Source organism: Parambassis ranga, chromosome 9 (genome assembly GCF_900634625.1).
Source record: "Parambassis ranga chromosome 9, fParRan2.1, whole genome shotgun sequence".
NCBI lineage: Eukaryota > Metazoa > Chordata > Actinopteri > Ambassidae > Parambassis > Parambassis ranga.
In genome coordinates this window covers 13,102,182-13,128,410 of record NC_041030.1, presented here as the reverse complement: position 1 = coordinate 13,128,410, position 26,229 = coordinate 13,102,182, and the positions used below count along the sequence as shown (strand labels likewise).

Here is a 26,229-nt window from a genome sequence, read left to right as displayed (position 1 = left end):
AGTCTGCTTGTGGCTTTAAATCTTGCCAGTGTTTGTATATTATATTATTTATTATATTTTGAAAAAGGTGGCACTTTGATTATTTATAAGTTTGTATCGTCCTTTTAATATCGTACTAAACCACACAGCCTACTCTCGCGTTGTTCACTGACAGCCCTCCTGTCTCACCGTTGGGTCTGTTCTCATCACAACATCTTCGGGGCGTTTCAGGCAACGCTCAGAAACATCTCTCACCCTTATCTTGGAATTGGTCCATCCTTAACGGGACAGCAGTTCCTTTTCACGTAGGTTCGTAAAATTCTCCTTTTTATTCACAATATAGAGGTTTCCACATTTAGCTAACATCGCCTTTGTGCTCTTTATGTAGCATTATTGTTAGCATATTCCTTAGTTAGCTAGCTTGGCGCAGACAGGCGGTCGTTAATGACTGACTAGTCCAGCAGGTGCAGCGTCCATGAGCCTCAGCTAGGTTGGTCACCTAACTTAGCATCTCGTAAATGACCCTTGTCTAGTTGTTTCCTGTGCTAACATATACAAAACCGATGGTGGCAACCCAGTGAGCTGTTGTTATGAGAGTAGAAACCATTCTGCATTCTAGTTTGTGGAAGTGGACCACAAACATTGGTCCTGAAGAGTTATTTCTGCCGGGCTACCATCTGTCCCCTGTAAGCTGACCTCCATAACATGTCAGGTTTATAAGTGCTTTGAGCCTGACCTGTAGGTTCAGCCGTTCTAGCCCCCAGACTGTATTGGCGTGACTTTACAATGTTGTCATTTGGTTAGACAGGGGGTGGTGGGCTGTTGTGACTCTGCAAACCAGACTGACGGGTTAGCCTGCTCAGTTAAAAGCTTTGTTGTAATTGTAACTGTACGTTCAACATCGTGCTGGTGAGTGAAATGATTTTACCCTTTATTGTGTAGCATGTTTTGTTTTTAAAGAACAGTCGGACTGCATTCTGCATTTCCTCAGCAGTAGTGATAACTGCAGGATTGTTTATGACTCATCTTATCTCAGCTCATAAATGCTTCTGTACTTACTGCCTGACCTTATCTAAAACTCTAGGGAAACCTGTGAAAATACCGTACAGTAAAGCATTTCTCCTCTTTTTGTCACATGCTCGTATTTTTTGCTGAGCTATGCTGCAGTAAGTTTTAGGTCAATGATGAAATGCTGGTAAAAGATTTTTTTTCAAACCTTGTGTTCACATAACCCTACTGTCTGTACCCTGCATCTCTTATGTCTGTAGACATATGAGACCCGCAGCATGCTGTGCAGCCCCCCCTCCCCCATTGTTTTGTGTAAAATCAGTCAAGAGGCACTTGACTAGCTGCATATCAGATAGTACTTGTTTCCAGGTAATCAGTATGAAATGCAGGTTGTCCCAGCATGGACTGGCAGATTGTTACTGGGCCAGCAGATACTTACAGATTATTAGTTTGATTGCTGCTAGGCAATCAAACTCTTGTTCTTCACCCTCTTTCTTCTATCTTCTTCTTCCTTTTTATTCTTCCGTACGTTTTTTGGTGCAGCGTATCTTCAGCATACATTGGCCGATTTCACCCATTCAACTATCAAAATGTTCATCTCACAGAGGACATTCCGGGTCAACTTCAAGCTTTTTTTCAAAAAAATTATAGTTTTTCAAATATTAAGCAATTTCGGTGTCATTTTTAACATGGGAGTCTGTGAGAGATCCCTTCAATGAGGGTCATCTGCCAAATGTATCTCCTCCTACAAATTTCAAGCTACAGATTCCATTTTAGTCTTAAAACATTAGATGCTGCTCTATCAAACTTGTATTCAGAATTTTCTGAAAGTTGGAGTAGTTTTTTAAGGGTCTCCTCTGCTGTTACCATGGTGACAGGCTGACACACAGAGGCATACAAAGCTCTGAATTGCTCTGATTCTCCAGCAATTCAGAGCAATCCTTCACATCAGCATTCAAAGCAATGCTTCAGCTGCAGCAATCAAACTTGTTGGTGGTTGTTTTTGGCTTAGCTGCAGCGCTGACTACACCAGAGATTACACCAGAGAGAGTCCTGTAGGGACTTGGGGCAAAGGTTGATTATTCTTGTTTCTAAAATTGCAGAGAATGTTGAGAATGTTTCTTTTTTTCTTGCAGATGACAAGAGATGTTGATGTGGTAAAAAAATGAACAAACCCAAAATGGCAACAGAGAAGGGGTGAGTTACTTTCCTGTTCTAATGTATATCATTTCAGCTGTGTGTCAAACACACACTTGCGCTGTGTTTCTGTGAGAAAGCTACTCTGGAACAGCCAGCTGCACATGCAGTGCTCATTCTCTTGCTATCAGCACTTGCTATGATGCCACTCTTTATCTTGTTTTATTTTGACAACTTTTGCACTCATTGTCCATACTGTCGGTGTTCTTGTTGCACTTTGTCTGAGAAAGAGTGTGTGTACTATAGTCAGACAGCTCAAGTGTGCTGCAGATAATTAGGTGGCCTTGCCAGAGACAACGCCATTATAACAACACCAATCATTAATACAGAGACAGCATCATTGGATCAATGTTTTTCTAGTTAATGTACTGCAAAAGGTAGGCTTAGATTTTATACTGTTTTTTGTCATTGCTAGCTTTGGTGTTTCATTCTTTACATTTTTTCCCCCTGTCTGTAGCACACACTTTCTGGGTCCCTCTCTCTGTATTCCTCCTCTTTCTCCCTCTCTCTTTATAAGGACATATGAAAAATTTTGCTCCACTGGGAACAATCTAAGTTTTGATTCTCTGTCCAGTGTTTGCTGTTGCTGTACCAACAGCTGACTTTTAACCTCAAGTTTCCAGTTAAGCACCAGAGAGCTAAGATTAAAAGAGAAGGATGAGTTAGTGCTCCACATATAGTGAAGCACTTGGAGACTCCCTCAGTAGTCCGCTTTATTAAAAATATTTTTGGCATTGTACTATATTAAAACTCTACACACATCTGACTCACTGTGGACATATTAGGTTATTATGTGGAGTCACGTTTGTTCTACAGTGTCATCATACTTTGTAGCACCTGTGTGATAAACTGTTCCATCCATCTTTTATAATGATGTGCATGAAGTATGATCTGGTTACATAAGTGTGTGTGTGTGTGTGTGTGTGTGTGTGTGTGTGTGTGTTTCTAGTGTTCCCAGTAACTCCAGGGTACTGATGCTCCTGGGCCAACTGGAGAGGATAAATGGAGAGGCCATGGTGAGAGATGTTGAAACAGCGAGACAGGTCACTACAAAGATCCTCCATCTCATACAGACACAGGGTGAGAACATATGCATGCACACACATTGACTCAATAACATTCAGTTATGTATGTGTTAATAGTCTAAAGAGGGATATATCAGCAGCATCATCAATAGAAAAGTGTGATCTCAATGAGCAGTCATTACTGTAGAGGTGAAGTAGAAGTCTCAACATGGGATTTTCAGACCCAATGCTTCAGACCGACTCATCTCCTTCAAGTGATTAGAATTATAGACTGGAAGAAAAATTGCCCTTTGAGCTCTTCTTGTTCATCATCTTGCTCTGCTGTTTGACTGAGAGAAGACCTGATGCACACATCTGGTACAAAGTGGTGTTATGCAAGAGTACTGTGTCATGCATATATATACATTATCTGTGCAACAAAATACACATATATATATATATACCTTTTATTTTAATTGTTATTTTTATATACTAGTAATTACATAAAATGTCCCATATGTCTTCACAGCATCTGCTCATATTGTATTTTTGGTTGGCATTTAGGACATTTACAGATGGTCTATGTGTATGAGAGTATTTCTGCTTTATTGTTTTACTTATTTTACTGAACACCTTATTTCTTTATTGCTCACATTACATCTTGAAAGACTAATCTCACCCAATGCAATAACTTCAACATGAACTAAGGAGCAGGCTGTAGAGAACCAATAGGTTCACTTCTTCTTTTCTCCCCTCTGGTCCTGAACCTTTTCCCCTTTTTAAACCTGTAGTCTATGGCCAGACTCTAACGAAAGTAGCAGCAGATGAGACAATTAATCATGACTTTGTACAGCTCTATCTTGACCAAAAAAGACCCTATTTTGGTTCCATATGTGCATTAGTACTCTCCTTACACCTGTAATTAGAATTTAATGTGTAAAACAGGTGTAGTTCTTTAAAACAGCTTGATGCATAGCTTCAGCTTGTCAGGTCAGGTTGATTAATTCATTAAAAACCTGTTTAGTGCAATTGCAGTGTAAGTAGAGATGGGATACTGCAGCGGTAGTCAAGGTGCAGATAGATTGATACAATGTCCCCCCTAATCTCTGATTACTCTTTGAAAGGAGAGCAGAGAAGAAGATCTTACCACAGAAGAAGAAGGCATTGTGCCACATTACAGTGTTGAAATATGAGTGTGGCTCTGTCAGCGGGGAGCCTTGCTGCTTGCATGGCTGGAAATCTCTGATGCAAATATTATGCTCTGATGATTAGTTAATTAATGTGGTCAAATAAAAATATATAAATATGCAGCAGTTTTTCAAGCCAAATTATTAATTAATTAATTTTTTTATTTTATTTAAATGTATAATAAACATCTAACTTTTCTCAAATTTGATATTTCCTTCTCTCATAATTTGTTGCTTCCTACCTCTTCAAAGGAAATCCTCAGTTAATCCATCATGACCTACGGGGGCAGTGGAAAAGCTTCTGTCTGTTACCCTATCAATCACAATGTATCAGCTGTTGCTTTCTCATCTAATGCTTGGCTGTCTGTCTCAGCCTGCACACAACCTCCACTTGAAATGTGTATGGCCGTGACGTTGGTTAGAGGGGGTAGGGGGGGGGCGTTGACCCTGTTCACAGTAACTGTACACCCCAGACGGACTTTGCTGTACTCTTGTCTCAAGTTTGACATCTTAGTGCCTTTGGAGTTGGCCAAGACATGCTACAGGGATGGACAAGGGGAAAGTCACGGGAATATGATTAATTTGGCCCCAGGACCAAATGTTTTCTTGTCTCATTTGGTGTCAGAAATGTAGTGTCAGTTTTCATTTGCAAAGGTACCCCTTCACCGCCTCCACCTCACCCAGTCCACGTGAGGGGAGCTATCTTATACAGTTGTGCATTTTCTATATGAGTGGTTCAGTTACTGGGACGGTGCTGATTACTGTGTTTATAGAGCCAAGCCTCCCAGTGCAGATCGCATGCATGGTTGAAGAGGAGAGGATTTGGACTATTTAAAGACTTTACACTCTACCCTCAGAGGATAAAGACATCACATGGCACTTCACCTTTTTGAATCATCTACATATTTTTTTTTATTTGAGACCTTATGTTTTAGGACTCCATTGGAAGTAAACTTTGTTTGTTTATTTTTAATATTTATTTTTATTTACATCCTTTGACTAACTGTGAGAGATTTATGAAATGGCGTACTGCTACACCAGGAGTTACTGTCACTCTGTCATCTCCTTGGACCCACCAGGTATGGTCCACATTGACTTGAATAATTTCAGATAATTTTTTAAGGTCAGATAAGATATATCTTGTCTGTCAAAGTAAAAAAAAACATTGAAATTCTCTGTGCTGGCAGTTAAGCAAGTACTTGTGTTTCAGATATTTTACACATTTTACCTTTGTTGAGGGTGGGGAGTTATAACAACTAGTGTGACTTTTCCAGCCTTCACAGTTCGTGTATGATACTTGCTGACTGGCAGTCAGCTATTGCTGGCTAATGAATACAGCTATTAGAATAGATGGGGTTTTGGTAAAATGACACGTCATGGTGCAAAGCATGATGGTTTATTTAACCCCATCAAGGTTTTCTTTCTAAGGGTTTGTGTTGAAAATAATCTAAAATGACAGAAATGAGATCACTGCTGTACACATATTCAGATATGGACATTGTTTGTAGTTGTGTGTGTGTGAATACACATTACTCATATTCCAGTCTAGCTTTCACATGCTTTAGGAGCATATAAATCTTCAAAACTGCATAGTTGACACATTCATCCCTGCATACACCTGCTGCTGTAATGGTGATCAGTGGCTGGACACATTGCAGGGTACACAAACCACTCACGTGTGAAATCATCCCCCGGTGATATAATCCTCCAGCTGGGTTTAAAAAAAAAACAAACAAAAAAAACTCTTGTTGAGTATGAGTTTCTAATATGAAACTCACGTGCAGAAGCTTTAAACACAAGGTAAAGGTATTTACTCGTGTTTACTTTTTGAACAAATGCAGTTCTGTTTATCTTTGCATTTCTGATTATTCTCCCTTTGCTATGTCTCACAGAGAAGAGCGGAAAAGAGGTCATGTCCAAAGGCTCCAGTGGCATGGAGGTCATCCTGGCTTCACTGGAGGTTAGTTTATGATGTGGTGCCTCTCTTTCCTCTACAAGGGCACACATCCACATCTTCTGATCTCATGGATGTATTCAATTGTTGCACTGACTGCTGTGTTTGATAGACTGTGCACCATATTGTTTAAACAAATGCAATTTTTGTGTCCTTAAAAGAACTCCAGGGATGTCCAGACCACCCTGAACATCCTGTATATTCTCAGTGAGCTGCTGACTGTGGGTGAGTAGAGATTTTGCTTTTAAAAAACTAAACAGCTGATAATCCTATGAAATAATCCTGACCACTTTTAATCCTGTTTTTCTGCTGGTTTTGTGTCACAGGCAGAGGTCGAAGGGTAGGAGTATTTGTGTCCAAAGGAGGAACAGGAATATTATTCCAAATTCTGATCACTGCCAGTAAAGAGCCTCCCAGTGAGGAACTAATGCTGCAGCTTCACTCACTGCTGGCCAAGGTTGGCCCAAAAGGTATGCTCGTCACCAGCACATGTGCGGAACATGTGCTTGAAATTATTTTCCTTGGAAAACTGGGAATTGTGTCACTGTCTAGGGATGTCATGCATGCATCTCAGAACACATTTATTAAGTCTTATTTCTTAATATATTCACATCAGACTCATCTTTCCATGAGCTCTCCTTCTGCTGTATTACAACCTCCTGTAAAAAAGTTTGGAACTATTTGAACTGCAGCAGCCACAGTAGCTCACTTTCATCCATATCCTTGGATGTGTGCATGATAACAATAAAAAAAAAACAAAAGATCAAACCCTGAATAGTTATTCTATGTAGTGACATTTCAGCTTCTGTGTGTTCAGACAGAAAGTTTGGAGTAAAGGCACGTTTGAGTGGAGCTATGAACGTCACTGTCAACTTATTGAAACAGAATCTACAGAACACCAAGCTGCTTCTGCCCTGCCTGCAGGTCCTCAGGGTTTATTCAGCCAACTGTAAGTATCTTTAAACTTTGCAATACATTACCTGAAGTTTCACCCATATCTTTTAAGACTTACTAACACAAAACCTGAGAGAAACGCTCATTCTAAAATCATGTAAAGGACTTTTGCCTGATATTGCATCACTTTTGTGTCTGCTTAGCCGTGAACGCCATTTCTTTGGGCAAGAATGGAGTGGTGGAACTTATGTTCAAGATTGTCACACCATACAGCAAGAAGAACACCAGCCTACTAAAGTGAGTGTCTCTTTGTTAATTAGCCAGCAAATACTTTGTGTGAAATAACACAGTGACATTTCCAGACTACATCTTCTTGTCCTCTTTCCAGCAGGGATTTTTTAACATATGTTGCTGATGTTTGTTTGACAGAGCATGTAACTCATCAACTTGTTTCTACATCAACAGGGTGGCTCTGGATGCACTTGGAGCGCTGCTCAAATCCAGTGAGTAATTTGTTTTGTAGCTACACCTGCTGCTTTTCCTACATCTACTGATACTTCTTTCTCTTCCTGTTCCTTGTACAGAAACTAACGCTCGTCGTGCAGTGGATGGCGGCCATGTCCCTGTCATGCTTGCCCTGTACCTGGATTGGCATCGCAATGACACGCGTCATCGCCACATGTTGATTCGCAAAGGGCTCCTGGTCTGCCTCAGGAACATCACCAACATCAAACTCGGCAGAAAAGCATTCATAGAGGCTGATGGCATGAGGGTCCTCTACAACACATCTACCGTGAGTGAGAAAATGGCATATGGGTGGCGAAAAAACAACACCCTGCAGCTCACACACAATGGGGCTCAGCTGCTCACTAGAAGTCTCTGTGTGGTTTTGTTTCCAGGAGTGTCTCCCAGTGCGGACTCTGGATCCTTTGGTCAACACTTCCAGTCTCATCATGAGGAAATGTTTTCCTAAGAACCGTCTGCCCCTGCCTACCATCAAATCAGCTTTCCACTACCAGCTGCCACACATACCTGCTGTAGGGCCCTTGGCACAGCTGTACAGCCAGCCTCCTGGGGGTGAGAGCAGAAGACAAACACACAGTTCACTAGAATGTTCACTGATCACAGCATATGTGCATGCCTGTCATCTATAGTATACACACACACAGATACACTGTGTGTTATTGAATAATATTATTGCAGCTTTATTCAGTTCTTCACGCTATTCCGACACACAAATTATATCCCTGGTAACACTCTTGACACTGCTGCACACAATGTGCCTTACAGGAAGAACAAGTCAGCAGCACAGCAACAAGCCCTTAAAGAAGGGTAAGACGTACGTAATCTTTAGATTACATAGATTCACTGTTGCTTTCTCATTCACCTCATTTCATACTTCACTAAACTAACACATGATATGTGTTAGTAATACGGATTTTTAGTTCATATTTCATAGTGCCTGCCTGCTCACAAGTGGACATATGTGCTTCCATTTTATTAACTAACAGACTTTTTAAGCTTCTTTTTTTCTGCTCTCAGTATGACCTACAGCGAATGCATTTGGTTTTTAAGTGTGAATATAGTGTAGGTGTCCACATGTGTGTTATTTACCTCCTTTTTTGTTTTGCTTCATACAAAATCAGGAATTCAATTAAAACAGTGAATTCGTGGATATTCCTAAGACCATCAAAATGTTTCTTTTCTTCTCTTGATCACTCATTTTTTGATCATGGCTGCTCACATCTTATGTTAACATGCTCTCTGTGTTCCAGTTAAAGCAATGAGACCCATTGACCCAATGGGATCTAAACATCTGATTATAAACCAGGGATATGCATATGTTGAAAAATATTTATTTCCACAGCTTGAGTGAAGTAAAATGAAATGAGTAATTGTTGTTTATATGTGCTGTGTGCAGTGGATGATGTGGTAGATGAAAGTGATGATAACGATGAGACAGAAGCGGACACGGACACTGAGAATGAAGAGGATGAGAAGGACCATCACACTCCGGTAATACTCAACACTCACATGCATGCACCACATTTCACATGTGTGTTACATTTTGTGTGCATTAATTAATGCTACGTTTCCATGAGTCCTACTGTGTATATTCATGTAATGATTTTTCAATTTTCGTATGTCCAACAGAGGGCAGTGATAAGCCACACCTGCCACAATACACTTAAGTCACCATATCGATCTTGTAGAGTCATGCTTTAAATAGACTGGGCTTTGCTGTCTTTACTTAGGGCACATGTTATTTTCCTCATTTTCTCCACAACATTATAAATGTGACGCAGACCCAGCAGCGGTCTGAAATTGTACTTCCTTTTGTGTCCTGTGTTTTGTGTTCAATCAGAATGATGACATAGAGACAGACTTAAACAAGCTGCATCCCAAAAAGAGCCCCAGTCGTCCATTCGAGGAGTTAAGAGTCTATGAGAGATTCTTTCTGGAGCTTTCTGAAGACTTTCAGGTGAGTATTTTCAGGACTCATTATCACTGTCACTACATTTGACCGATTATGTCTGACAACAAATAAAGAGGTTATAACAGTATGAAATTGTTCCTTTTAGGGGTATAATTTTGAATGCTCGAAGAGTGCCTGTACCACATCTTCATCAGCATCCTACTCCTCATCAGCATCCACTCGATCCCCACGGCCAATCATTGTGCCTACAGCTCAAGCCCTTTCCCCAAAGCATGTCCACATGCCAAGCTGCCAGGAGGATTGCAACTCTATCAAAGAACAACACACTCAGCCATCTCCCACCCCTTCCACTCCCACCCTCCCTGCCCCTCTAACACCTTTAGAACTGGACACAATCCACCTCAGCAAGGACCAACACCAAAAAGAAGAGGCCCACATTCCTACTCCAGATAGACATACAATGTCCTCGCTCACCAGACCTTCTTCTGAAGAGCAGATGATAGACCAGGAACTAGCACATGCATTGGAGCATGCTGCTCTAGAAGATGAGGGGGCTCTGAATGCAGAGGATGGTGTTAAGTGTATCAGACAAGAAGGATCTCCAGTAAATACTAGGAGGCACATACAGTCTCCTTTGCTTCTGGGGGGTATCTCTACACGGCGTGTAGGAGGTGGAGGCAGTAACTGGGGTTCAGATTGTGGTTCAGAGGGTGCTGAGGATGAAGGACCAGTACTTGAAGTGCCTGACACTGCCCTCCTCCTCCCACTGCATGACCCTGACATTTATGTGGAGATGGTGAAGGGGACACACTCAGTACCCCACTATGCTGAAGTGGCTTACCCAGACTACTTTGGACACGTAGCCCCAACATTTAGGGAACCCCTTCTGGAGAGAGTTTATGGTGTACAGAGGTGAGAGATTTCCTTTGTTTTTATGTAGAAATTACAAGTGTCTTAACTGTCTATTTGTGTTAACCATAAGTTTTTGGGTCTATTGCTGTAGGGCTAAGATATTCCAAGACATTGAGAGGTTGATTCATCCTAATGATATCCTGGATAAAGTTGTTTATGATCTGGACATTCCAAGGTGAGGTTACTCTTATATAATCCTACATTTGTTTGAATTGAGTTGCTACACCACAAAAACACATTTTGTCTATTTCCTGATAATGTTGAGAACTCTTGACAGTCACTGGGATTTTTCTCCCATATGTTGAGAATAGAAATAACATCAACAAGAGTATCTTTTGCCCCTGCTATATGTTATCCTTTGTATGTTGTAGTTGTCCCGTCATTGAAGACAATGGAGAATCACTGAAATTCAACTCTCAGTTTGAGTCTGGTAACCTCAGGAAGGCTGTTCAAGTCAGGAAGTAAGTATGACTAAACAAAGACTTAGCTAAATCACCTTTTCAGTGGTTAGCTTTTTTATATTTTTTAAAAAATGTTTTACATTATTTTTACTCAATATCTCTACATAGCAAATTATGCCATTTGGGTCCATATTCACAGCTTCTTCTAATATCTCTTCAGGTTTGAGTATGACCTTGTGCTGAATTCAGACATCAACAGTAATCACTACCACCAGTGGTTTTATTTTGAAGTCAGTGGCATGCGTGTTGGAACTACCTACCGCTTTAACATCATCAACTGTGAGAAGTCAAACAGTCAGTTCAACTATGGTGAGAGGCATAAAGACATTTTTTTATGTTTTGTAAAAAGTCTTGCATATGCCATCGAAAGTATTGAACTTAGCTGCTTAATGTTGTGGATCTTCTTTCTCCTTGTGTGTGTGAAGGCATGCAAGTGCTGATGTACTCTGTGCAGGAGGCGATCAGTGGCAGGCCTCGTTGGGTCAGAACAGGAACAGACATCTGTTACTATAAGTAGGTACACTCAGAATGCAGCAGACATAGTGATATTTAAAGGGGAAACACAAACATATTTAATTGGTATTAAATTTGCCTTGGGCAAGATAAATGTTTTCCTACAGCATAATGTGTTAATGTATATTCATACATTTTATATGGCATATAAATTGACCATGTACAGAAAGGAAATCAGCTGTGATGTAAATATATGCAGGTTAGGGTTAGTAAGCTGTAGTTACACATTTGCACATTTCTGTCAGTGGCCATTAACTGCAAACTGTGATGTGTGAATGCTGTTGTTTGATGTTGAGCTCATGAGATGTTTCTATCCACAGGAATCATTTTGCTAGGAGTTCTATTGCAGCTGGTGGTCAGAAAGGAAAGTCCTATTACACACTGACCTTCAGCACAAGCTTCAGCCATAAGGATGATGTCTGCTACTTTGCCTATCATTATCCTTATACGTTCTCTACACTCAAGGTAGTGTTCCAGTTCCTCTGTTTGCTGTCATCCTGTGAATGTTAAGTAGTCAATTTACTCCCCCTCTAATTTGTTTTGCTCTCATATTAAACTGTTCTCTTGCTACTTCCTACTGTGTATGCTAACATGTACTCATACAGTAATTATTACAATACTTTTGATTTGTCCCTTAGATCTGAGTTTAGATAGCAGCTGACCTCTCAAACTGCTGTTCCCTCTTTATGTCAATAGTTATGTTATTTTAAGTGCATTATGTCTGTCTGTCAGGTTTGCTTGTAGTACAAGCAACAGCAGAGAATCCTAATCAGAATCACTTAGGCCTAATAAGTATCCAACAGTTTCAAAAGTAATATGCCATAAAACTCCTTAGAGATGGGGGTTAGTTGAAGTTTTAGATCATAATGTTTGTAGGGAAGAAATAAAAAATGTCATTTGTCATTACCTTCAGATGCACCTATCCAAACTGGAGGAATTGAGGACACCTCAGATCTACCTGAGACAGGATGTACTGTGTCAAACATTAGGGGGGAATAGCTGCCCTCTTCTCACCATCACTGCCATGCCAGAGTCCAACTCCAATGATCACATCTGTCAGTTCAGTAAGTAAATGAATGAAGACCTGTGTACACACCTCTGAATTTCTCACCTGAACTGTGCAATCTGAGCTGCTGGGTTTTAATTGATTTGAAATTAATCAGGTCACCAAGGCCTTTGTACTTAAAAATGTAAACAGTAAAACATGTGATTTGTAGACTTTGAAAAGTGTTTAATACATTTGTTTGTACCCAGGAGTCTCTGGGAATTACAGATATTGGAGGTTTATCCTGTTAAAACTTATAAAATTGTAATTATTTGTCACATATCTAAGTTAAATCAGCCTTTACTTTTAAAAAGTAATGCCTTAACACCCATTTCAAACCTTACTGATGAGTCTAATTTATCATGGATGTTAAGGCTTGACTGCTGTAAGCAGTCAGTGACAAAGCAATCTAAACTTAAAGGTCTCTCTTACTTGCTTTTCTTAGTTTTCTTCAGCACCATATTGAAAACAAATGAGTGTTTTTCAGGCAAAAGGGTAGTGAATGGATGTTCGATCTACTTTTTTGTTAAAGTTAAAATTTCTTCTGGCTCTCACAGGCAAAGAAATTCACTAATGACGCTGAAATGTTCATTTCTCACTAATACTTTAAAAACACTGAGATAAATAATGCTGCATGACAACAGCTGTGGGCTATTGGGGCATGCTAGACTTTTCCAAATAGGTTTGCAGTCCACTGTTATTCACTGATGGTGTTTCTCAGTTGAGAAAAAACTTTAAATTGAAGATTTTTTCCTCATTCTATCTTCCTGTGCTTGTGTTTGTGCTGTTCGCTCTTTCTCTCTTTTCAGGGAATCGCCCATTGATCTTCTTGACGGCCAGAGTGCACCCTGGAGAGACTAATGCCAGCTGGGTAATGAAGGGCACGCTGGAGTTCCTGATGGGCACCAGCCCACTGGCGGCCAGTCTGAGGGAAGCTTACATCTTCAAGATAGTCCCCATGCTCAACCCTGATGGAGTTGTAAATGGAAAGTGAGTAAAAAAAGATGGGGCGAAATGATCACACTCTTCAGGAATACATACTGAAGATTCACACATACGCATCTGCTACACCTGAGCCTGTGCGACATCACAGCTTTATATATAAACACACATACAATCCTGTCTTGAAGGACTCTTAAGCTGTTGCTCTGTTGCTCTGTTTTCCCCCACTCTGTGATCTTCCTTTCTTCTGCCATCTCCTTTCTGATGTAGTCATCGTTGTTCTCTGAGTGGAGAAGATTTGAATCGTCAGTGGCAGAGTCCCAATCCTGAGCTCCACCCCACCATCTACCACACTAAGAGCCTGCTGCAGTACCTTACACAAATACAAAGGGCACCACTGGTATGACCTCCAATTAATTAGACTTGAATTAATTTACATTTGTCATTAACTTCTTCATAAGAATGGTGCCGTTTTTCCTTTTCAGCTGCACTTCCTGTTGCATGACCACTAACTTCAATAAATCACCACATTTGTTTAATGAAATTAATACAGTTACCATAAACAACAGTCACTGCTGGCGTCTGCTCTACATTTTGTCAACAAATTAGATGTAATGGATGTAATTTTTGTTTTAGTGCATCACAACCTTTTTGTTTTGTTATAATAGCAGGAGGCTGCTATTCTTTTAGTTCAGATGGGTCTATGGTTCAGAGAAAAACACTCTCTGTGAGTCCCCAGTGTGGCATGGACAACTATGTAATATACTATATATCCTAAACATCTTTGTTCCTTTGTGTCTCTGTGTACATGTGTGTGTTTGTGCATGAATGCACAGGTGTTCTGCGACTACCACGGTCATTCCAGAAAGAAGAACGTGTTCATGTATGGCTGCAGTGTGAAGGAGACAGTCTGGCAGTCTACTATCAGTGCAACCTCAAGTGACCTACAGGAGGACCTTGGATACAGGGTGAGCACAAACAGTACAGACAAACTATGCCTGCAACACTTAGAAATAAGCTTAGAATTTTAACTCTCTCTGACATCTCTTCACCTTTTATTAAGTTATACACTTATATTGCCTTGGAAAATATATGCCTAAGGGCAGCTTTTATTTTCATCAGCAGTCATTTGTGTGTGTAGAAATAAAAAGCAGATTAGTTCATTTTCATTGTTCATGTTTTTCAGGCACTTCCTAAGATCCTGTCCCATATCGCCCCAGCTTTCAGCATGGCCAGCTGTAGTTTTGTTGTGGAGCGCTCCAAAGAGTCAACCGCCCGCGTTGTTGTGTGGAGAGAGATTGGAGTGCAGCGCAGCTACACGATGGAGAGCACGCTCTGTGGCTGTGACCAGGGCAAATATAAGGTAGGAGTATGTTGGCTCCATTATGTGTAGACAAATGAAAGACACCGCCAGCATAATGCTTTTTCTAAGGAATAACCCTCCAATTACATTTTTACTATATGTATACAATATTGCGGGAGACCAAACATGTAACAAGTAGTACCACTACTAAAAAGTTACAGGAGAATTCATTTTTGGACTACTGCTATAGCTTTTTGTTTTTTTTTAAAAAAATCTTCACTTAAATCTCCACTAGGTGGAGCTATGGTGCTTTTTTCTACTTCCCCCTTTCTTTATCTTGGTCCTTTTCTATTATTTTCTTGCTCTCTGTTACATTTCTTTCTTTTCCCTCTTCATATCTTTCCATCCCAGCTGATTTCTTTCCCGCTGAATTCTGCCAGTGTCAACATCTAACATGGTCCTGGAATGCTTTTTTGGCTTTGATTAGAAGCACTACTGCTGCTTTGTGTGAAAGTATTTGTCCAGATGTGCAGGAACAAAAGTCTTCTGAATATGTGACTGCATATCACTGTGGCCAGGCTAAGTTTAGATGTTCCTAGTTCCCCCTACTCTGGGGGAATAGGAACATGAAAGTTGAGCAGGAGGTTAGCTTTGTGTGTGTGTGAGAGAGAGTGTGTTCCTGTGTGAGTCTTCATTTTCTTGTACGATTGAACAGCACTGTGCAGACTTTGTAAGGGTGGCAGGTGCGTTTGAATTTATGCTTCCTGGAAATGAAATATATTATCAAGTTTCTACATAAAAAGTTTGCTCAGCAAGTGCTTTGCAGCATTGAGAATTGGGGCGTTTGAAGGTGGACAATGGCTCCATCTCTGAGCTCCAGAGGAGCTGTAAAAACCAGCAGCTCAGTGAGACCTTTGCAGTTATTTTTGGAAGAGATATTTGTATGTGGGATGGATATGCAAGTTTGTCTTGTATATATGCGAATTTCTTCCACACATTTTTTCTCTTTGATGTGTGCGTTCTTTTCAGGGTCTTCAGATCGGCACCAGGGAGCTGGAGGAGATGGGGGCTCAGTTCTGCATGGCACTGCTGAGGCTAAAGAGGATGACAGGGCTCCGCAATCACCAGCACCTGCTGGATTTGGAAAGCGACATCATTGGGAATCAGTCTAAAGTGGTCAGGTAAGTAATGTTTAACATGTTGCAATGTCACATACAAACCATGAAAGCTGAGCTCAGAGAGAGCTCAGGACTTTTTTTTCCCAAAAATTGTATTATTATATTATCCTCATGCAACTTTCCCTAAGATATATGTGATGGTTTCTGCTGCCACAAATTGTACCTGGAAAACTGTAAAATGGTGTTTTTTTTTTATTTTATTTTTTTTAATCTACACAAAACATCCTCATTATTACCAGACACGTTCCCTCCTGGCACTGATACTCTGCAGTGTCACTCTGGTACTCCTCTGTAGCACTACTCAAGAAACAAATGAAGGCCTGCATTTATGCAGGGCTGCTGTGAGCATCATTGAAATTCTATCAATGATCATGTGTGATGAATATAATGAAAACTCCGGAGAGAAAGAGAGAGGGGATGGGTATGAATAATTGTCTATAGTGTCACTATTTTTCTGATGATATAGAGTAAAACATTCACAGGATCTTTATATTTTTATAAAACCATTTACACCTATGTAGTGAAGTTTTCAGGCAGGGTGGACATACAAAGTAGCCTGCCTCCCCTGCAAAACTGAATACATTTGTAGAAAGCAGAGAAGAAATTTAGGAATAGTTAAGTCAAACCATTGTAATGTACCTGGTTTGCTTTGTTCAGCAGTGATAGTGATATCACTATCAGCGATACGTAGCTTGTGAGTCTATGTGTGACATTATGGTACAATAGCAAAAACTACCAACAGGGTGGTTTGTCTGTCTGTCTGTGTGGAGATTCTATCAGTGTGATATACATTTATTCTTTGCAGGAATTTTGACTTGTGTGCATGACCAAAAGCAAGAGCTGCCCTAAGTGGAATGCAGACATCATTAATATACAGCCGTGCTTTCTAGGATGGATCAAAATGTCCGCTGTGAGAAAAGGTGTTTCATGTTAACAGAGTCTGTCCTTAGACCTGAAAAACACTCAGAACTGCCTTTCTGTGGTTCATCTGACAAGACAGGGTTTGGAGCAGCAGGTCTGTTAACAGATACACTATCACACCTTAGAATGAGGTACAAACAATACATGAAATGTGTTACTGCTGAGTTGACGTTCTTACATCTGTCTACAATGAACCATTTAATAGATCATCACAACAATGATATTGTGGTCATTGGGAATAGTCTGCAAATAACTGCATGCCTACAATGTCAAAGCATAAATGATAGATTCATTTTTATTTCATGTCTTCTAAGTAAAAAGAAATATTGTTTTGCTTTAGTTTTTTTAGGCATTTTATAGGCCAAACAATGAAACTATTCATTGATGAAGTAGCTCATTTAGTCTTGAAATGATTTGCTACCTTTAGCTCTACTTCCAATATGCTTTCTTAGTAAAATAACAGAATAAATGGAAATGTGTACTAGTTTTATAAAGATGAAGACAATCAGGGTCAAAATAAATATGTGGTTTTAATTCTAAACTTAGTATCCAGACCTCTATGTAGACTCATTCAGAATTTTTAGTTGCACTCAAGTTTTTTTTGAGTCTTCATCCATATTTTAAGAAATAGCACGAGACAGTGAGTCAGCACTGCTCGTCTCCATCCAAAAAAAAAAAAAACTTCAAAGCTTCGTACTGTATCTAATCACCTCGATTGAAATTACCCGTGCAGAAATATGAGGTCCGTGCAGATTAGATTGTACTTAGTTCAACTCCTCCAATAAATTATTAAAGTTGGCCAAACCCATGCTGTGACCACCGAGGTTATCTTCATTTCTTTTTATTTGAAAACGTCAGCGCTCTCTCCTCCAAAGATTTGTTAAAGCAGTTGTTTCGGAAGAATGGCTTCATGCTCAAAACCACTTAATACTCATGTCTCTTTCTCCCTCCATCTGCCAGTGTCTCTCTCTCTCTCGCTCTCTCTCTCTCTCTCTTACTAACCGACTCTACTCTCATATTGATATATTCATTTATCATTTATGCGTCTGATCATTAAGGGTTTCCAAAAGTGTTCTGGTGCTTGTGTGTGTGTGTGTGGTTGAGTGAGCACCCTTTGGGATTGGATGCTCTCATCCTGGCTTTATGGTTTTATGTGTGGGGCTCGGTATGGTACCACTTACCATTTAATAGATCATCACAACAATGATATTGTGGTCATTGGGAGGCGTCTGCAAATAACTGTGTGTCTAGGAGTGTGTAAGTGGGTGGAAACGAATCAGAGTTTGTTTTGTTTGTGTGTGTATAAGGAAACTAGACAGAAATATAAGGTGTTTGGAGAAGTGAAGGTATGTACATGTTTATCAAGACACATCGTCTGCAGCACTTTCGCATAGATAAGTTGGTGGATACAGAAAATGTAACCCGAAGAAAGGAACAAAAATTGGGTTTGGTATTTCTGTAATGGGCCCATAATGGTTGACACACAACTTTCATTATCTGTTTGGACAACACTCTACCCATCCACATCATTACACACGCACTTACTGTACATATACTGACTCACAATTTCTCTGTATATCTCTCTCTCTCTCTCATGCACTCACATTCTGGCAAGCTCGGTGGGAGATGATTGTCTGATCCCCCCTGATCGACTGTCTCCATGGGATCACATTTCAGACCATTAACACCATTAAAAACCCACTAAAGCCACTAAAACCTCAAAGAACCAGCAACCATTTAACCATTAAGACCCACAGGAAAAAAAACAGCTTCACTGGTCAGAACGCACAAGCACTGTTCGTTAGCCAGCTTTATTTTGTTATGATGTTTTAAGTATATGTTAATAGCTGTGATACTGTTGCAGAGCTAATGTCCGTTAATGGGCTACTTAGTATGCTTGTTTCAGATATCTGTTATTTAGAGGTAAAACAATTACTGTATTTGATGATATACAGAAAATTAGAAGCAGTTTTTATTATTTTGATTATTTTTTGGCATTTGGCTTTTATTTTAATAGCGCAGTAATAATAAAATGACACAAAGTCAACTTTGGCTGGCCTGGAATCAAAGCCAGGACATAAGCATTAGTGGCCATAATATTTGCTGTAACTGCTCTTGGTGTGCTGCACATTCTCATTTCTTTGACATTTTATAATTGTAAATTGCTCGAAAATGTATTAATATTAATTTGATAATCAATAGATCAAAACATTTTTAAAATATATTTATGTTCAATTTAAAAATGCTTACTTATAATAAAATGTCATTTTCATGTAATATCTGTATTCATCACTGTTCATTTCATCATGCAGCAGCTGCTCCACTACCTATGTGTTGGAGGAGGACGAGCCGTCCTTTCTGGAGGCGATAGACTACAGTGCAGAAAGCAACGACGAGGACGTGGAGCCTGAGAATGAGCACGCCGTCCACGACAACCCTGATCAGCTGTCGGACTCTGAGACTAACCACAGGGACTAGAGCTGAGGTTTTTATCTCTAGCCAGTACCTCGTTTTTTTTTTTCCGCTGATCTGAATATGAAGATGTCACTAGAGAGAGACAGAACCAAACCTCTAGCTTTGACTGATGAATAAATAGCTTAGATTTACACCTGTATAGACACTTATAAGATGGTACGTAGGCAGGTGCTTCTCTTCCTGAAGGTGGTTACTCCCTCTGCCTTTCATCAGCTGTAGTAAGAATAAGAATGGATTTAAATGAATGTTCTCACCTTTTACCACCGTACTATAACCTTCACAAATCGTAAGCCTTGACCTCAGACACCACATAGCCTCTGAGATTCACATATAGGTAACCAGAGCTGCAAACAGATGGCAGCACTGATACTGAACTTGAACCCTTTGTGACCTGAGGTAGAAGATGAGTGGATCATTTTTTAGTTATTTAAAATGGCAACACTGAAGTAATCCCCTGTATTCTATCTGAGGTCACAAACTGACCTTTAATCACCCCTTGTACTTGACTAGTTTGTGGTAGCATTATAGAGTCTGTGGCTTCTGTTCGTTGTAATCACTTGTGACACTCTTTCAGGTGATTCAGGCAAACTGGATCTCCCCTAATGACCAGCTTAGAGATCCAACCAACCCGCCTTCTTGTCCCCTTTTCTATAGTCTTACCCTGCACTTTAACTTCAAGCCTTCCTGTCTCGCCTCTTTCCTTCTTTTACTACTGTCAAGTCAAGGTGTCTAAATGGGATGCAGGGATGATCAAACAGCATATCTTAACATCCCAAGTGTAACATGCAGGACGAAAAACTTGAACAGCTCTTTCACCACATGCTGCGATCAGCCATGTGCTGTTAGCCTTGCTTTATCAAAAAATGAAACTATTTCTATCACACCAATGTTGAATGTTCACATCTATATGAAAACAGGCCACAAACTGACACAGGTTTGGTCTGAGTTTCTATGTCACACAGAGCAGTAAGACATTTAGATAGAATGTATAATATCCACACTACGTACTGTTGGTGTTCTGGTTGTTTTAATAATAGACAGTATTATAACGCAGTAATGAACAAAGCGCATGAGATCCCTGTTGCACTTTGGACACGCTGAACAAAACTTTACATGTCACAAACCTCAACATCACTCACCTTGTCAGTTAAAGTCCTTATTGTAATGTTTTAAACAAACATATATACTGGAATTTAGTTTCCTCATGATCTTCTCCCTGCTGTGTGTACATTTTTGTGGATTTGCTTAAGATTATTAAGAGTATACAACAGTTTGGACATGTCATGTTTACCAAGGGATGTTTATGTTGCATTTGTCCAGATAGTGCATGGCTATTTGTTTCTTCTTTTTTTATTTATTTATTGTTTCTGGAATGTATCCTGTATGTATATTAGTTCTTTTCTGTGTGCGTGTGTGCGCGTGTGAGTTAAGTTATTCCATTATTCAGCTCAGCTAAATAGCTTAAAGTGTGTTTCTTCGTTCAATTTGATTATCTGCTCTCACTCTTCTTTGCTCCTCCCCAATATATTTTTTTCTGTCTCTTATTTCTTCTAAACCTCTTTTTACTCCCCTTTTTTATGTCCTCTGCCTCTCTGAACAGAAACCGTGTGAGGTTTTGTTGTTCTGGGTGCATGTGTGTGCTTACATACAGTGTGTAATGTATGTGAAATTATTTGTTTGTCTGTAATATTGCCACAGTGCTGGGCTGCTTTTGTTATGTTTGTTTGGAGGTAAAGAAGCGTAGAAAGCATTTTTAGTTGATTGTAAAGCAGAAAATTGAAAAGTGAAGACATGGGAAATAAACTGTGAAAATGGTAAACTGCTGTATTTGTTTTTATTGCAGAACTTAATATGCTTCACCACAGCACTGGTGCAAAATGTTTATTTAAGCCTGCACTCAGTGAAACATTTGTACTCATCAAAAAATGTTACTGTAGGACCTCTACAACACACATTTTTATGCCCCCTAAAAACACTTGAGTACTTTTAACATGACAACAAATCTCAGCACAATGTTGGTTTGCAGTACACAATCAGAATATGTGTCACTGGCAGGTTCCTTTTTCCTCATCAGAAGAATAAAAGTAAAAGCCCAGTTTAGAGTCATCTTAACAGGAGTCCATAATTATTCAAGGAGAAGCCAGTGTGGGGTTAGAAAGAATAAAAGACATCTTCTGTCCCTTCAAAGAGCAAAGCAGACAGTTCAAGTCATCAGGAGGAAGTTAGTCCGTGATTATCTTATGCCAGTTTGTTATTTATCCACCACATAAAAATATTCTTCTTGCAGCAATGAGATGATCGTCTGCCAGCCCCAGCAGTGCAGACAAAAGTTACAACAACACCCTTTACAACAATTATAGTTGAACATTTAAGTGTCACTGATCTATTTGACAGAACTTATGAGCGACACTACATTAAGCACATGCATTCTGTAATCTAGTCAATACATCGTAGATCCTCCCATCACTGTAACAAGTGAGAAAATGTGTTAATAATGTAACTCTTAAGGAAGTCAGTCATTTTCTATTCTATCATAAAACATGATATTGTGTGTTAGTTGTCTCACTCCTGTTGCTTCCTAAAACCCTCACAGTGACTGTGATGGGGACAAATTTCACAGATCTCATTCTGCACAGTCATCATTTCAAAATTAAAACAGAGGTAATAGAAGGTGTCAGCAGGCTGAGTCTAGACAAATTAACTGGTTATCTTCCAAACTTGTAGTCTCCTTTAGAATCCCCCTTTGTTTTACTGTATGCAGAAACACCTCCGTAAAATTTTGTAAAACAATTAACTTTGGAAGAATTTCATTTTTTTTAAATAATTCACATTAGGGTTAGTATCTAGTTGTCTAGCTGTATGGAAAGGGAAGGGTTAATAGAAGACAAAAATGTGAATTGTGGCACATATGTACTTTTATATCTTATTTTACTATCTACACTCAACAAAAATATAAACGCAACACTTTTGTTTTTGCTCCCATGTTTCATGAGATGGACTTGAAGATCTAAACTTCATTCCAGATACACAATATTACCATTCCTCTCAAACATTGTTCACAAATCTGTCTAAATGTGTGATAGTGAGCACTTCTGCTTTGCTGAGATAATCCATCCCACCTCACAGGTGTGCCACATCAAGATGCTGATCTGACATCATGATTAGTGCACAGGCGTACCTCAAACTGCCCACAATAAAAGGCCACCCTGAAATGTGCATTTTGTTTCTGCTTTATTGGCGGTCTGGGGACTCAGAACCAGTCAGTATCTGGTGTGACCACCATTTGCCTCATGCAGTGCAACACATCTTCGCATAGAGTTTATCAGATTGTCTATTGTGGCCTGTGGAATGTTGGTCCACTCCTCTTCAATGGCTGTGCGAAGTTGCTGGATATTAGTGGGAACTGGTGCACGCTGTCGTATACGCCGGTCAAGCACATCCCAAACATCTTCAATGGGTGACATGTCCGGTGAGTATGCTGCATGCAAGAACTGGGACATTTTCAGCTTCCAAGAATTGTGTACAGATCCTTGCAACATGGGGCCGTGCATTATCTTGCTGAAACATGAGGTGATGTTCATGGATGTATGGCACAACAATGGGCCTCAGGATCTCATCACGGTATCTCTGTGCATTCAAAATGCCATCAATAAAATGCACCTGTGTTCTTCGTCCATAACAGATGCCTGCCCATACCATGACCCCACCACCACCATGGGCCACTCGATCCACAACATTGACATCAGCAAAGCGCTCACCCACACGACGCCACACACGCTGTCTGCCATCTGCCCTGAACAATGTAAACCGAGATTCATCCGTGAAGAGAACACCTCTCCAACGTGCTAGACGCCATCGAATGTGAGCATTTGCCCACTCAAGTCTGTTACGGTGACGATCTGGAGTCAGGTTAAGACCCCGATGAGGATGACGAGCATGCAGTTGAGCTTCCCTGAGACGGTTTCTGACAGTTTGTGCAGAAATTGTTTTGTTATGCAAACCAATTGTTTCAGCAGCTGTCTGAGTGGCTGGTCTCAGACGATCTCGGAGGTGAACCTGCTGGATGTGGAGGTCCTGGGCTGGTGTGGTTACTCGTGGTCTGCGGTTGTGAGGCCGGTTGGATGTACTGCCATATTCTCTGAAACGCCTTTGGAGACGGCTTATGGTGGAGAAATTAACATTCAATGCACGAGCAACAGATCTGGTTGACATTCCTGCTGTCAGCATGCCAATTGCACGCTCCCTCAATGCTTGTGGCATCTGTGGCATTTTGCTGTGAGACAAAACTGCACATTTCAGGGTGGCCTTTTATTGTGGGCAGTTTGAGGTACACCTGTGCACTAATCATGATGTCAGATCAGCATCTTGATGTGGCACACCTGTGAGGTGGGATGGATTATCTCAGCAAAGCAGAAGTGCTCACTATCACACATTTAGACAGATTTGTGAACAATGTTTGAGAGGAATGGTAATATTGTGTATCTGGAATGAAGTTTAGATCTTCAAGTCCATCTCATTAAACATGGGAGCAAAAACAAAAGTGTTGCGTTTATATTTTTGTTGAGTGTAATTGGCGCCATTGTCAGAACAGTGCCTTAGTGTGAGGAGGATCTTAAAATCGATGTAATACTTTTCTCTCTTGCAGCACTGCAACTCTCAGTTCGTTCTTGAGGATGAGAAACTAACCACATTCTCAACAAAGCCATCAGTACAACTAAAATCGACATCATGACCCTGACAATTAACCTATGAAACATCCATGGTATCAGCTGTGTCAGTACCTGGTCAAGCCTGCAGAGGAGCTCTGCCGGGGTTTGGTTTGAGTTGATTTATTTCTGGGCTAATAGAGCATAAGTACACACTCAATCACTTGATGTCAGTGGCACAGTTGTATAAGCGTCTGTTTAGCTGTGTACCTCCGCTGCTTAAGTGCCCCGAGTAACCTAATCTTTTTGCTTCCGAGGAAATGAACAAGGCGAGAAAGGGGCAACAAAAAGCCAGTACAAATGCCTTGAAAATAAGCACTGTATGATGCTGAATGTAAATGGATATAAGTGGGCAGATAGATGAAGAGAGGGAGAAAAGTCATGGCGCTGAGAGTGAAAGCAGAGGAAAAGCAGAGAGAGGAGGACGAGAGGAATTTGGAGAGGTGGAGGAGAATGTTAATCTGTGGAAGGCAGCGTAGAGAGAAAAGCTCTTTTCCTCTCTAAGCTCCACGCCCTCACTTCCTGTCCCTGCTGTCAATCAGAGCAGCTGAAGTGCATCAGACAAAAAGACCCCCTATTCCCTCCAACCACCACCGCAGACACCAGCAGTATCCAACCAATTACTGTCCCGGTTAAAGGAGGGACAGAATATGTGTGCGAGGAAATTCAGGTTTGAGGGTTTTGAACTGCTTCTGTAAGATTTTCATGTTCATCAGAGACCCCTAATTATAAATCTCTCTCCCTGTCTCATGCATTGGTGCAGGCACTGTGCCCAACCTCCATCCCCCTTCATCCCCACACTGACGAGCTTATTTCTGTAGTCTAAGTGTGGCTCTGTGGGTCTCTAATAGTGTGGCCAATTAGTGCCAGAGTCCAACTTGGCAGCTTCCTCAACTCACTGGTGGTCCCACTGAGGGACAGAATGGCTCCCCTGAAAAGGTACAAGTCCACAAAGAACGGCCTGACAAAGACCTGTGTGTATAGGCTGCATGTCACAGGCGCACACAAGGATAACTGTGTGTGTATGTCTGTGTTTGATCTCATTGTAATTCAGCATCAGAAGTCCTTAATAAAGGGTTAAGCAGTATAAGTTGTTCCACTTCATAACAGGAAGAAGAGCTTTTAAATGGTTGAATGCTTGTTTCAGTCTGACATCAACCCAAGTCAGTGTTTTCTCTAATATCCTCAATTATATTTGAAATGTTGTTCTCATACAAACTATATAAAGTAGTAATAGTACTAAATGTAGCTTATCAGCTCCAATAGTTTGATGTTCTTTTCTACATTGTTACAGCAGGATGCAGTAATAAAAATTTCCTGCTGCATCACCTGTGGTTCAGTGCAGGGAACTTTATAAAATATTCACATCAACAAAACTGATGATAACATCCTTTTTTATTTGGAAACAAACTGAGATGTTGTGTACAATGTATAATGTAAATATATGATGAAAATTGCCCTTTACTTGTCACATAATTTATTATCCTAATGAGCTCATAGTCTGTGGTTACAAGTCTACACAGCATGATGTTCATTTTCTAAACCACGTAGGCGTTCGTCAGAGTAAATTAGGTAATAAATCGCGGCATGCTTTATGTCATGGCTACACTGTGATTGACAGGTTCCAATATGGGTGTCCATAGTGTCCTGGGGGTTCTGAAGGAATGTCTTGTCAAATATGGAAGCAAAATAATGGAAGAAAAACTCATATGGATTTATAAAAAAGCAAGTAAATCTAATGTCAACAGAGTTAGCACTAGGGGGCGCCACGTGTGATTGTTTTCTTGTAAAGCTACTACAAGCACTGTGCGCAGCTTTTTGTAAACAGCATTCGAACACAACAGGGCGAACATGGTGGTTTTTGTTCACTGGTGTGTGTGTCTGTGTGAGCAGAGGACAGAAAGTGTGGTTGAGAATAAACTGACAGAAAACAGCTTGACACAGATAACAGACACAAACACATCATGTTAAATCAAATACCCTGCAAACACTTTACTGAAGCTCACACGGACATGCTCTCTCTTTTGCATATCAATGGTCCTAGATAGTAGACACACACACACACACACACACACACACACACACACAGACATAATTGGTTACGTAGGGAGCA

General features: G+C 40.3%; 1 protein-coding gene across 4 annotated transcripts; it reads left to right on the top strand.

Annotated features, from left to right (window-relative positions):
- Positions 1 to 44: 44 nt before the first annotated feature.
- Positions 45 to 20,274, top strand: agtpbp1 (ATP/GTP binding carboxypeptidase 1). 4 transcript variants are annotated; one of them, XM_028413696.1, is made up of 27 exons: positions 45 to 288; positions 2,124 to 2,184; positions 3,134 to 3,264; positions 6,268 to 6,335; positions 6,491 to 6,554; positions 6,656 to 6,799; positions 7,147 to 7,278; positions 7,427 to 7,520; positions 7,689 to 7,726; positions 7,808 to 8,016; positions 8,123 to 8,300; positions 8,514 to 8,555; positions 9,145 to 9,239; positions 9,589 to 9,705; positions 9,806 to 10,572; positions 10,664 to 10,747; positions 10,944 to 11,033; positions 11,194 to 11,342; positions 11,459 to 11,546; positions 11,867 to 12,011; positions 12,460 to 12,610; positions 13,401 to 13,581; positions 13,804 to 13,933; positions 14,370 to 14,501; positions 14,720 to 14,896; positions 15,866 to 16,017; positions 19,248 to 20,274. In XM_028413696.1, the coding sequence occupies exons 2-27, from the start codon at positions 2,153 to 2,155 to the stop codon at positions 19,411 to 19,413; spliced, it is 3,756 nt and encodes a 1,251-aa protein (XP_028269497.1). In that variant the 5' UTR covers positions 45 to 288; positions 2,124 to 2,152; the 3' UTR covers positions 19,414 to 20,274. The 4 variants fall into 4 exon arrangements, with proteins under 4 accessions (XP_028269497.1, XP_028269499.1, XP_028269498.1 ...); XM_028413697.1 differs by having other exon boundaries at positions 187 to 284; XM_028413698.1 differs by lacking the exon at positions 8,514 to 8,555.
- Positions 20,275 to 26,229: the final 5,955 nt, after the last annotated feature.